The 13449-nt window shown below is 32.5% G+C and overlaps 1 protein-coding gene across 1 annotated transcript; it reads left to right on the top strand.

Annotated features, from left to right (window-relative positions):
- The first annotated feature begins 1953 nt into the window (after window positions 1-1953).
- Window positions 1954-9316, top strand: LOC110626193 (ABC transporter G family member 29). Its single transcript, XM_021771975.2, has 21 exons — window positions 1954-2315; window positions 2380-2589; window positions 2912-2996; window positions 3171-3330; window positions 3523-3599; window positions 3678-3731; window positions 3826-3916; window positions 4008-4309; window positions 4883-5481; window positions 5559-5719; window positions 5813-5922; window positions 6014-6167; window positions 6261-6416; window positions 6494-6651; window positions 6788-7120; window positions 7203-7577; window positions 7670-7803; window positions 7899-8126; window positions 8205-8376; window positions 8470-8724; window positions 8819-9316. The coding sequence occupies exons 1-21, from the start codon at window positions 1954-1956 to the stop codon at window positions 9089-9091; spliced, it is 4449 nt and encodes a 1482-aa protein (XP_021627667.2). The 3' UTR covers window positions 9092-9316.
- The last annotated feature ends 4133 nt before the right edge of the window (window positions 9317-13449 follow it).

Below are 13449 nucleotides of genomic sequence, written 5' to 3'. Positions count from 1 at the left end.
CAATAATATTTAATTATTAAAATCGGTCAGGAATTCTAACCAATAATATTTAATTAAGAAAATAATTATTTATAAATGCAAATATTTTAATATAAAAAATTATGAAAAAATTTAGAAAATAATAAAAATATAAAATTAATTCTTTAAATGATGAATAACAGGCTCCGTAACTTTTATCACATTTTTGAAAGTCACTGTATCTCAATTTTTTTTTTAAAAAAAAAAAGTTATCATGAATTTCCAATGGATATTGAAGTAAAAATTAGAATCGATCTAAATCTATCATAAAATCTAAAATGAATTGTTCTGCATCACATTAACTTATTAATATAGAAGTTAGTATTTAAGATTTGAAAATTTTTAAGTTTAAATTTTTAATTAAAATCAATTATATTAAAAAAATTAAAATTACTTAAATATTAAAAAGGGTTAGATTAATTAAATTGCAGGGTTTTGATTAGTTCATGAGACTAATAGAAAGGAACAACCTTTATGAATGCAAAAATTCAACAAGTAGGGAAAGGTATTTGAAAAAAATATCAATCTACATAATATTACACACAAATATTATAATAAACACTTAAGTAATATTTACATAATATTTTTAATAATATTTACATAATCATCTCATACACTCCTGCTATTTTCATTTAGTGTTTAAACATTTCGAATAACCTTTTAGATTAAAAAAAAAAAATATCTTAAGCAAATACTCCATATTTAAACCATTCCACTAAAGCTAATGGTTCAAGATCTCCTAAGAGAAAAAATCCAAAATTCCCATGTGCCTTGAGCTCTCTCTAACTCTTTGGGCTTAAAGAGAATTTACTCCATAACACCCTTGCTGCTCCACTACTTTGCTTCATACCTAAATTAGGTTTGGCCTCTGCCCTCTGCCATTGCCTATTTACAGGCAAAGGCAAAGCCCTTGCACCAATAGCCATTAGCATTCTTAATTTCATGGCCAACATTTGTTAACCTTTTTTTAAAATAAAAAACATTAATGGACCTTTTGCATTCTTATCTTTTTATTAAAAAAAACAAACGTTAATCATTCTAAAGCTAATTAGCTCTCCCTACCATTTTCACCAAATCACATTTTCTATCTAACGATGTCAATATCCAGTAACTAAATTATAAATTTCTCTGAAAATAATAACCCTTACCATCTCTATTCAATATTTAAATTCATCTTACCAAAATAAATAACCTTCTAAATGAGTCTCAGTAATCTTTAATATCTTAATTTGTTAATTTTTCTAGTAATCTATAATATCGTTATTATTTTGTTGCATCTTAATAATGAAATATTTCAAAATGTTGCATCACTTTTGTACTATTTAGCTTAACCAAACAAGCTTATTCTAAAATCAACCTTATTACGCATTCAAGAAAAAATGAAACCAGCATAGCAGAATTTCCAGAAACTACGTATTTTCTATTTCTTTAGTCTCAAAATTGAAAATTTGCAGCTCTAACTTCTCACACGCAACTACTTATACCTCCATCTTCTCTTCAACTTCTTCAATGTTCCTCTCTCTCTACAGGAAAATCAATTGAAGCAGAGAGAGCAAGTGCAAGTGTTTCCATCTCAAGCTTTCTTGGAGAGTTTGAGAAATTCTTTCTCGTTTCCATTCTTTTATTCAAGAAACCACACAGTAAGTGTTATTTTTAAATTTTTCTAGTTTTCGCACTTCGTTTAAACTAATATTTTCCTCAGGATGTCAAACAGATGTAATCCCGTACGTGTTCATGAACAGTTACCTTCGTTGAAAGCAAAATTCCAAAATTTTATCTTCTTTTCCTTTCATGCCTTTTCTCAGCAACCAAACAAGAATGCAACTCCAATTTTTCTTTCTCATTTCCTTTTTAGCTTCAGCTTTAATTATTCTTGTCTTTTTATGAACTGGGTATGTTCCATTTCGTCGAAATTCAGCTCAGAAGATGCAAAAGATGGACGGTATAGAGAAAACAAGTGGACGACGACGAAGCCAAAGAAACATGAGCGGAAGCATTAGCAGGAGAAGTTGGAGCATGGAAGGTGTATTTTCAAGGAGAAATAGCAGTGTAAATGAAGATGAAGAAGCGCTAAGATGGGCTGCCATAGAAAAGTTACCAACATATGAAAGATTGAGAACAAGTATCATAAAATCTTTCGTAGAGAATGAGAACCAAGAAACCGAGATAATACACAGAGAAGTTGATGTGAGAAAGCTTGACGTGAATGATAGACAAAACTTTATCAGCAGCGTTTTTAAGGTTGCAGAGGAAGATAATGAGAAGTTCTTGAGAAAATTTAGACAAAGAATCGACAGGTAATCTCTTAAGTCAAGCCATTGATTCATTAATTTTTTTGCTAATGTCTAATTATGATTGCAGGGTTGGAATCCAACTTCCGAAGGTGGAAGTTAGATTTGAGAGTCTAACTGTGGAAGCGAATTGCTATATTGGCAGCAGAGCTCTTCCTAGCCTTGGAAATGCTGCCAAAAACAGTGTTGAATGGGTTCTTGATATGATCGGGATCAGTTTCTCTAAGAGAACAAAACTCAAAATCCTTAAAGATGCTTCTGGGATTTTAAAACCATCAAGGTATATTTTTTATTATTACTAGCCTATTGAAAAATTCCAAATTAAATGGAAAAAAAATCCACATTTAAATTGTCAAAACTTTATTATACCATCTCAAGCCCACAAATAAAATTTGAAGTTAAAAACTAATTAAACTTGGTTATAAAATATACCTAAGTAAATATAAGAAATTTCAGATTCTACTTTCTAATTTTCGGACTTATTTAAAAAAAAAAACTAAAAACTAATTTACCATATCAAATATACAAATTATATGTGATTTCTAATTGGAAGATCACTTATTAGACTTAATTTTTCCTTTTTTTTTTTTGTCAAAATGTAGGATGTCTCTATTATTAGGTCCACCGTCCTCTGGGAAAACAACCTTGTTGCTAGCACTCGCCGGAAAGTTAGACTCAAATCTAAAGGTCAGTAAAACGAAAGAAAGTAAAATTTATTGGAAAAATCGCTTGTTAAACTCAAATTAATGATTATTTTAATTTTTTAATTGATGTTAAATGAAAATAATTTGTGATGTTTCGAATTTTCAATTAAAAAAATATGATTTTGCAATAATAATAATAATTCATGTTTAAATGCAGATGACAGGAGAGATAACATATAATGGGTATAAGCTGGATGAATTTGTGCCGAGGAAGACATCTGCTTATATTAGCCAAAATGATGTTCATGTCGGAGTAATGACTGTGAAAGAAACCCTAGATTTCTCAGCAAGGTGCCAAGGCATTGGAACTCGATATGGTAATTAATTAATGTATCTTCGCCGTGCGTCAATTTGAAAACATATAAAAATAAATTCCATCTAATTTTTTTCATGAAAATTCACTTATTCGCATTTTGAGTCTATAGTGAATCTAGTTCAGACAATTTTTTTGATAAAATCATATGTTGTACGCATATTAAACATTAAAACTGACTGTGTTACGTGTATAGATCTCCAGACAGAGCTTGCTAGAAGAGAAAAACATGCAGGAATACACCCAGAGGCAGAAGTAGATCTTTTCATGAAGGTATACCTAATTTTTGCAAAGTCATTGAAGTTTTTTTTTTTTTTTTTCCTTTCTGATATATGGATCCTATATGATCAGGCAACTGCAATGAATGGAATTGAGAGCAATCTCATTACAGACTACACTCTCAAAGTAAGACAAAGATATATTTAAGAATTTTTAATTAAAAAAGAAAACAAATATAAATATTTTATTTATTCAGGTTTTTTAATGTTGAATGGAACAGATATTAGGGCTTGATATCTGCAAGGACACCATTGTCGGAGATGAAATGCTACGAGGAATATCTGGGGGACAAAAAAAGAGAGTAACCACAGGTTTATTATCCAGTATTTTTTATTTTATTTTTACATCATTAAAATGAATTAAATTTTTAATTTTAATATATGCTGATCTTGATTAATTCAGGAGAGATGATTGTTGGACCCACAAAAACACTGTTCATGGATGAGATATCAACGGGTCTAGATAGCTCCACGACATATCAAATAGTGAAGTGCCTGCAGCAGATAGTCCACCTCACTGATGCCACAGTATTGATGTCCCTACTGCAGCCGGCTCCTGAGACGTTCGATCTGTTTGATGACATCATCCTTCTATCAGAAGGCCAGATCGTCTATCAGGGCCCACGAGAGAGCGTCCTAGATTTCTTTGGGAGCTGTGGGTTCCGCTGCCCTGAGAGAAAGGGCACCGCCGATTTCTTGCAAGAGGTGTAATACGAGAAATTTTATAATATAAAATTTATTAAAACTACATATTAGGGTAAATTTCATCATACGCTCACTTATCAAAACATATTCATTATATATAGAAAAAAAATTTATAGTTTTAAAAATATAATAAATAATTTTTGTGGTTTTAAAAAATCAAAATAAAAATTTCTACCCACAAACTTTTATCATTATCACTGTTAGTTAATATAAAAAATTGAGAGAATATAATATTTTTAAGGGAATAAATTAATAGTATGAAACTAATAATAATAGTATTTTTAAGAGAATAAACTTTTAGTTGAATTTTAAAAAATACAGAACTATTTAATATGTTTTTAAAAAAAATAAAAAATCTGTCATACCACATGAATAAACTGCTATAAACTTAGCCCGACGGTGAAGTGTATCTAAATAATTTCAGATTATATTTTTCAATCTCCAGTTTCATTTAAAAAAAATATAATATTTTGAAAATCTTTTGTTTTCCATTAAATTTAAATAAATTAAAATTAATTATCGAATTAAATATATTCAATTAATATTTGTGTATACTAATTTGAATAATTACAGGTTACTTCAAGAAAAGACCAAGAGCAATACTGGGCAGACAGAAGCATGCCATACAGATACATATCAGTTGCTGAATTTGTAGAAAAATTCAAGAAGTTCCATGTAGGTGTACAACTAAAAGACGAGCTCTCAACGCCATTTCATAAGTCTCAGAGCCACAGAGCAGCTCTAGTATTCACAAAATACTCAGTACCAACAAAGCAACTACTCAAAGCTTGCTGGGATAAAGAGTGGCTTTTGATGAAGAGAAATGCCTTCGTTTATGTCTCCAAGGCTGTCCAACTCGTGATAGTTGCGCTAATAGCTTCAACTGTGTTTCTAAGAACAAAAATGCACACAAGAAATGAAGATGATGGTGGATTATATATTAGTGCACTTACGTTCAGCGTCATCCATAACATGTTCAATGGCTATGCTGAGCTCTCACTCATGATCTCGAGGCTTCCTGTATTTTACAAGCACAGGGACCTCCTGTTTCACCCTGCTTGGACTTTTACTCTTCCAACTTTCCTTCTGGGTCTGCCTATATCTGTAATTGAGTCGATTATTTGGGTCGCCATTGCATATTTCACCATAGGATTTGTGCCTGAAGCTAGCAGGTAATCAACCATGTTCATGCCAATGTAGAGTGATATTTCCAGCATTAACCATGAGATTTCGGATACTGAATTTGCAGATTTTTCAAGCAACTGGTATTGGTATTTCTGACACAGCAAATGGCAGTTGGGATCTTTAGGCTCATAGCTGGAATCTGCAGGACTATGATCATTGCCAATACCGGCGGGGCTCTCGTTCTCCTCCTTATTTTCATGCTTGGAGGTTTCATTTTACCCAAAGGTTGGTGCGTTATGATTAGCCTTTAAGCCCATTTTGACGTAACGATAGTTATGATCTATTCTTTATGAGAAAATTTTCAAATCTTCGTGACAGGTAAAATTCCAAGAGGTTGGTCATGGGGTTATTGGGTTTCACCCATAACATATGGTTATAATGCCATTTCTGTGAATGAAATGTTTGCTTCAAGGTGGATGGACAAACTGGTATATTGTTAATCCAATGTGTAAGATAAATGGTAATGAATCTTTTGTTTCAGAAAGCTAAAGAAGGGTTTTGACTAATTAAAAATTGCAGGCTTCAGATAATGTTACAAGATTAGGCATAGCAGTGCTCGAGAACTTTGATATCTTCGCTGATGAGGACTGGTATTGGATTGGCGCAGTTGCTCTTGTGGGTTTTACGATTGTCTCCAATGTCCTATTCACCATTGCTCTCATGTACTTAAACCGTAAGTTCTGGCTGTCCCTTTACTGTACAGTGAAGATTTTTCTTCTGTGAGGTAGCTTTAAGCTTATCATCTACATACTGTTTGATATAATAGCTCCTGGAAATAAACAAGCAATAATCTCTGAGGAAACAATAAATGAAATGGAGAGATCACATCAGGAAGGTTCAACTGCTGAACCAAGACTAAGAAGACCCAAGTCAAAGAAAGAGTCAATTTCTCGGTCATTATCTTCTGACGAAAACAGATCAAGTGAGGGAGATATTGTTTGTATAGTTGCTTTTAATACTTGAATTCCTTGCACAGACTACTGAAACTGGAATTCTCAGGGGAGATGGAGGTCGTAAGAATGAGCAGCCAGTCAAATCCCAGTGAAAGAAATGGTGGTGGAGCCAATTCTGTTGCTGTTAAAAGAGGAATGATTCTGCCTTTCACTCCTCTAGCTATGTCATTTGACAGTATGAATTATTATGTCAGCATGCCTGCTGTGAGAATCATTCTCTTTTTGTCTCCTATTTTTATATTGTATGGTCTTCTTTTTGCGTTTTCATTATTATCATTCCTTGACAAGGCTATCAATGAAGTTACTCCTATTGCAATTTGCAAATTTGTGATGGCAACAGGAAATGAAGGATCAAGGAGTCTCAGAGAACAGGCTTCAACTGCTTCGTGAAGTAACAGGTTCATTTAGGCCTGGAATTCTCACAGCACTAATGGGAGTTAGTGGAGCTGGAAAGACGACATTGATGGATGTTTTGGCAGGAAGAAAGACAGGTGGGTACATTGAGGGCGATATTAGAATTTCAGGGTTCCCCAAGAAGCAAGAAACTTTTGCAAGAATTTCTGGATACTGTGAACAGACTGATATCCACTCGCCTCAAGTCACAGTTAAAGAATCGTTGATTTACTCGGCATTCCTTCGTCTACCAAGAGAAGTCGGCAAAGAGGAAAAGATGGTAATTTTACTGCTTTATCACTTCTCACAAAATGAAGCTAAGAAATCAAGTGCTAAAAAATTGTGGGATCTTTTCTATTCAGAGCTTTGTAGATGAGGTGATGGAATTGGTAGAGCTAGAGAATCTCAAAGATGCTATAGTTGGGCTTCCAGGGGTTACAGGGTTGTCAACAGAACAGAGAAAGAGGTTGACAATAGCAGTGGAACTTGTTGCTAATCCCTCGATCATTTTCATGGATGAACCAACTTCTGGACTTGATGCAAGGGCTGCAGCAATTGTTATGAGGACAGTGAGAAACACTGTGGATACTGGAAGAACAGTTGTCTGCACAATCCATCAACCTAGCATTGACATATTTGAAGCCTTTGATGAATTGCTACTAATGAAGAGAGGAGGACAAGTGATCTACTTAGGACCACTTGGTCGAAATTCACACAAGATCATTGAATACTTCGAAGTAATCTATCCGTCTAAAACTTCTTCTCTCGCTCTTAACAGTTGAAATGCAATATTTCACTATCAAATTGACTTCATGTTTGGATATTGTAGGCAATTCCTGGAGTTCCTAAAATCAAAGAGAAGTATAATCCAGCAACATGGATGCTGGAAGTGAGCTCTATAGCAGCAGAAATCCAGCTTGGAGTCGACTTCGCAGAACTGTACAAATCATCATCCTTATACGAGTACGTCTGACACAACCCATATCAATAGAATTTGTTCATACCACAGGCTAAATCATTTGGGCAGAAGTTTTTAACACATATTCACCTATAAGCAGAAGAAACAAAGCTTTAGTGAAGGAGCTAAGTACACCACCTCCAGGAGCAAGTGACCTTTATTTTGCTTCTAAATATTCTCAGTCTGCATGGGGCCAGTTCAAATCCTGCCTTTGGAAGCAATGGTGGACTTACTGGAGAAGTCCTGATTACAACCTTGTTAGATTTTTCTTCACCTTGATTGCTGCCCTTGTTGTTGGGACGATATTTTGGAAGGTTGGCTCAAAAAGGTCAGCTTCTATCACTTATACACTCTGCATAGAAAATTCTATGAGGGATAATCTAACTTGAGCTTCTCTATGATTCAGGGAAAGCTCAAATGACCTTACTGTGATTATTGGAGCCATGTATGCTGCCGTCTTCTTTATCGGTGTTAATAACTGTTCAACTGTACAGCCAATAATAACCATTGAAAGATCTGTCTTTTATCGAGAAAAGGCAGCCGGAATGTACTCTGCACTGCCTTATGCCACTGCACAGGTAAGTTCAGGAGCTGTGAATTACCAGCATTTAGTTTTAGCTCTCCAGTCTCCACAATTTAATTGAGTGAAGCATTCACTATGTGCCATGCAGGTGATTTCTGAATTACCGTACGTGCTTGTTCAGACAACATATTACACGGTTATTGTGTATGCCATGGTGGCTTTTGAATGGACAGCAGCCAAATTCTTCTGGTTCTATTTTATCTCCTTCCTTTCTTTCCTCTACTTTACATACTATGGAATGATGACTGCTTCTCTCTCTCCAAACCTGCAAGTAGCAGCTATCTTTGCTGCAGCATTCTATGCTGTGTTCAATCTCTTCTCTGGCTTCTTTATCCCAAGACCAGTACGTTGCTGTTGTTGTTCTTATTAGAATTTCCTACATGACTTGACAATAATAAAGAGGTTTGATAATATTTAATGATCTTTTGAAATTTCAGAAAATCCCCAAGTGGTGGGTGTGGTACTATTGGATTTGCCCAGTAGCATGGACTGTGTATGGGCTCATTGTTTCCCAGTATCGAGATGTTGAAGACACTATTAAAGCTCCAGGGATTGTGCCTGATCCTACAGTTAAATGGTATATAAAAAACCATTTTGGGTTTGATCCAAATTTCATGGGGCAGGTGACTGCAGTATTGATTGGCTTCTCTCTCTTCTTTGCATTTCTGTACGCCTTTTGCATAAGATTTCTCAACTTCCAGAACAGGTAGTAAGCCATATAGAGAGAGAGAGGCCATGAGGAATTCCAAATATGGTGGCTATAGTACAAGGACTCTATTCATCTTCTAGGAATATAGATGATGTTTAGTTTACAATGATATTGAACAATATAAATTGATTCCTGGGTTCAAGAACTGAATAAAAGTTTCACTGCAGCCTTGTGAGGTATCAGACTTCAACTATTTAAAACTTAGAAAAGGAGTTTTTTAGCCTCTTTTTCAATAACTCTGCTTAATATGAATTTATATTAGCAGGACAAGTGAATTTTAAATATCCAATAATTTAAATAAAAAAAAAATCAAAACCTAATTAGGCAAAACAACTCTATTTTTATGATATAACTATAAAATAATAGTTGTTTATTTTAATAGAGATTGAAAAGCAAATCATAAATATATGAAAAATTAAATTGCCATTTGTTATGATGCTTACCCGATTCTTATCTCTCAATTTGCCATTCTTTGAATAATTGTGTCGGATATAATACCTTATAACAACAATTAAACCTTATTTTCAATATATTCGACTAAGAGTGTTGTTTAAAATAATAGTAAAGATAAACTAAAATAACTTTTTAATAGTAAAGATAAACTAAAATAACTTTTTAATCCATTTTATTTTATATTTGATTCAAAATAATTAATCCAAATTATTTAATAGTAATCTGCCAAAATTTATCGATTTGGAACGTGTTCCGCATCCAAGCAAGCAGTTACCGTAATTCTGAGTTCCGCTAAATTTGCGGTGTTTTCATCGCAACTGAATTGAATATAATTATTAAACAGAACCGAACATTTGAGTATTGTGATTCGCTAATATCTCAGGTGACTCTATCTCGTCTTATACTGGTAGCTCTTACCTCGCAGATCTACTAGCTCTGCATAATTTGTCTGATTGAAAGTGGGTCTCATACCAACTGAAACAGTCCGGTCCAAACTCACCTAAATAATTTTGAATCTACTTTTTACTTGATCAAAATGATTAATTCAAATTATTTAGTAGTTTTGTACTAATTATTATATACGATTTAAAATTATCATAATTCACTGAAATATGTAAATGAGATATATCCCATATTTAAATAAACAGCTGACCGTTAAAATAATTTTATAATAAAATAGAAAAGCGAGTTGGTTGGTATTAGATTTGAGCATCGGCAACAGAGCTCTACAACTCTTTGGAATACTTGAAGAAATGTTTGGAATCAATCCTTGACTTGTAGGAATCAGATTGGCCAAAACCACAAAATATATTTCAAGAATTATAAAATCAATCAAATGCAGAATTACTCCATTTAGGAGAACGTAAAATCATAAGAAGATTTTTTTTAAAAGTATAATCACATGTATCTTTAACTTATTACATTTCACTTTCAATTAGGCTTGTGAAAAAATGTTGAATCGCTCCATTCCATCTATTACATGTAGGTTGGGCAAAAACACTTGATGTGAAGTAGAAGTAGAAGTAGAAGTAGGAGTGAGTGGACAGACACTGCAGCGGCTAAAAGTGAGGCCATGTTGTTGGTTTTTCGTCGTGTGGGAGCCACCAAACCCACCAACCTTGTCCGCCTAGCTACGCTTTTCGTCTCCAACCACTTTTTAGTTTTACTCCTCTCCCCACGCTCACCAATTTTGCTTTACTTTTAAAATTGCATTAATTCTTCTGACTATTCGCGCATTTTCAATTTATTCTTTCTGATATTTGTAATTTATATTAATCATTTAAATTTATCAATGATGATCACTGGTTTCACTGTATAAGGTCTAATTTAAAATAATAACTCTAATTTAAGAATCAAAAGGACTTTTTGATTTCACTCTGCGCTTGTATAAGGTCTAATTTAAAAGGATAACTCTGATTTAATTTAAGGGTCAAAAGGCCTCTTCAGTAAGCCGGTCTAGATCACTCGACTTTGAGGTCAAGACTCCCATAGGCTTTAGTCTCCCAACATCTAGCCCGATTCTGAAACCCAGTAAAAGAAGGGACAACCGGTCCATCTATCCAGCAAATTTGTTACATGCGTACCGGAGAGAATTAAATGGTCGTTTTGCATGAAACAGACATTTGACATTTTAATACGTATGAAACAGTCGGGCCCGAACTAACCCAAATAACTTTTGAACCCACTTTCCACTTATCCCAAAATGGTTAACTCAAGTTATTTAGTAATTCTGTGCTAGCTATTATATATAATTCCAAGTTCTTATAATCTTTCGATGTGGGACAATCAGCTGCCGCAATTCCGTAAGCAGGTAGCTGACCGTTACACTCGGTCCTCGTCGCAACTGAATCCATTACAATTGCTAATCAGGACCGGACCCTTGGGTATTGTGGTTCGCTAGTACCTCGGACGGCTCCACCTCGTCTCGTCTCTCACGGGTAGCCCTTTTCTCACAGGTCCACTAGCTCCGCACAATTTTTCTGACCCAGGGTGGCTCTTATACAAATTGAAACAGCCGGATCCGAATTGGCCCAAATAACTTTTGAACCCACTTTCCACTTGACCCAAAATGGTTAACCCATTTAGTAATTTTGTGCTAGCTATTATATACAATTCCAAGTTCTTATAATCTTTCGATGTGGGACGATCGGCTGCCGCAATTCCGCAAGCAGGCAGCTGACCGTTATAATGTACGTATCCATATGACAGAAATAGGTAGTCCAATAATGGTAGAGCCGTTAGACCTCACTAGCTAACAAAAGAAAAGAATAAAAGGAGATGAACTCTCTCTTCTCAGACGAAACTTATCCAACTATTGTAAACTCCTTTCTTCTATGCATCGCAGACCATCAATCTATATTCTAACTATTAAATCAGACAATTAAAGCTAATTAATTTTATCAATTTGCCTTGAAGTATGAGTCTATATTAATTTGAAATAAAAATATGTTAAATGGAATGGAATAATTTGGGTTTTTTACCCATATTATTTTAAGAAAAAAAAATACACATTTTACTGGATTTAAAAATATTATTTTATTATTTAATATAATTTGATCTGATAATATTATTTTATTATTTAATATAATTTGATCTGATAGTTAAAAATGTTAGTAATAAATTATTAGATTCCAATCCAAACTCTTACGATCCAACTACTAAAAAAATACCTAATTAGCTAATCGATTTATCTATTGATGTTTTCCCATTGAGCATCAAAACGATTGATATTGCTTCAGATTTTTAATTAATACTTTAGGTAGTAGGTTGAGTTTATTAAGAGATTTGCAAGTCTGAATTTTATTTGACCTAATTTATTCAATTTTTTAAAATATAATTAATATTTTTTAAAAAAAAAAAGCATATTTAATAAATCAATTATTAAGGCCATGAAAATGATAATTGTAAATTTGTAGATGGATTAGTTGACAACTAACTAAGCACGTGTACAAGATGTTGTTAACTATTTTTGACAGGTAGATATTTTAATGTATTATTATATTTTTTTTTCCACATTAATTACAAAATATAAACTAGGAAAAATAAAGTCTTCCTCTACATTTGGGGTTGCAATGGAAGCCGCTTTATTTATTTTTTTTATTATTATTCATAGAAGACTTTTAAAAGGAGGATAATTTCCAGGATTTAAATTCGTAATTATGTTGTACTTAGGTTTCGTTTATTTAATTTATTGAAGTAATTTATATTTAAATAATATAATTTTCTTTAAAAATAATTTATTTTCTATTATTTAAAAGAAAGTCATTTTTATTAATTTTTAATACCTGAAAACATTAGTCAGCACTCACCCACCTCCTAGCCAGCTCTGCATCAAAGCCAAACGTAATCATAATGCCACGTGGCTTTTCACAGATAATACATATAATTTTCAGAATTTAAAATTTTTTAAAATTCAATAAAATTAATTTTTTAATAATTTATTATTTAAAATAAAATAATTTAATTCTTTTTAATTTAAATTTAAAAAAATAAATCATATCAAAATAAAAGATAATATTTATAATATTTTTCATCTCTTGCTTCTATAATTTTATTTAAAATTTACACTTAGAGAATAATTTGGCTGGTATCTTTTGAAATTTTATGTTATATATTTTTTTTTGAAATAAAATTAAAAATTAAAAGAGTAGAATTTGAAATTTTTTAAATTTAATTAGATGCACTTATTACTAGATTAAGGATACGAATGCTATATTATATATATATTATATAATTTTTTTTCTGAAATAAAATTAAAAATTAAAAGAGTAAAATATGAAATCTCTCAAATTTAATTAGATGTATTTATTACTAAATTAAGTATACGAATCTATATTATATATATGATTTAAAATTATTATTAATGATTAATTAAAATTGGATTTGGCTACATTAATTGTGCAGCTG

Source organism: Manihot esculenta, chromosome 11 (assembly GCF_001659605.2).
Source record: "Manihot esculenta cultivar AM560-2 chromosome 11, M.esculenta_v8, whole genome shotgun sequence".
NCBI classification, from domain to species: Eukaryota; Viridiplantae; Streptophyta; class Magnoliopsida; order Malpighiales; family Euphorbiaceae; genus Manihot; species Manihot esculenta.
The sequence above is the reverse complement of the archived record's forward strand: the minus strand, read 5'-3'. Positions and strand labels throughout refer to the sequence as shown.

Bases quoted from the DNA above. Each gene is read 5' to 3' on its own strand.
- LOC110626193 (XM_021771975.2), top strand. From the start codon at position 1,954: ATGGACGGTATAGAGAAAACAAGTGGACGACGACGAAGCCAAAGAAAC. The intron at 6,168-6,260 runs GTAAGTTCTGGC...TTGATATAATAG, and splicing joins TGCTCTCATGTACTTAAACC to CTCCTGGAAATAAACAAGCA. The intron at 7,121-7,202 runs GTAATTTTACTG...TTTTCTATTCAG, and splicing joins TCGGCAAAGAGGAAAAGATG to AGCTTTGTAGATGAGGTGAT.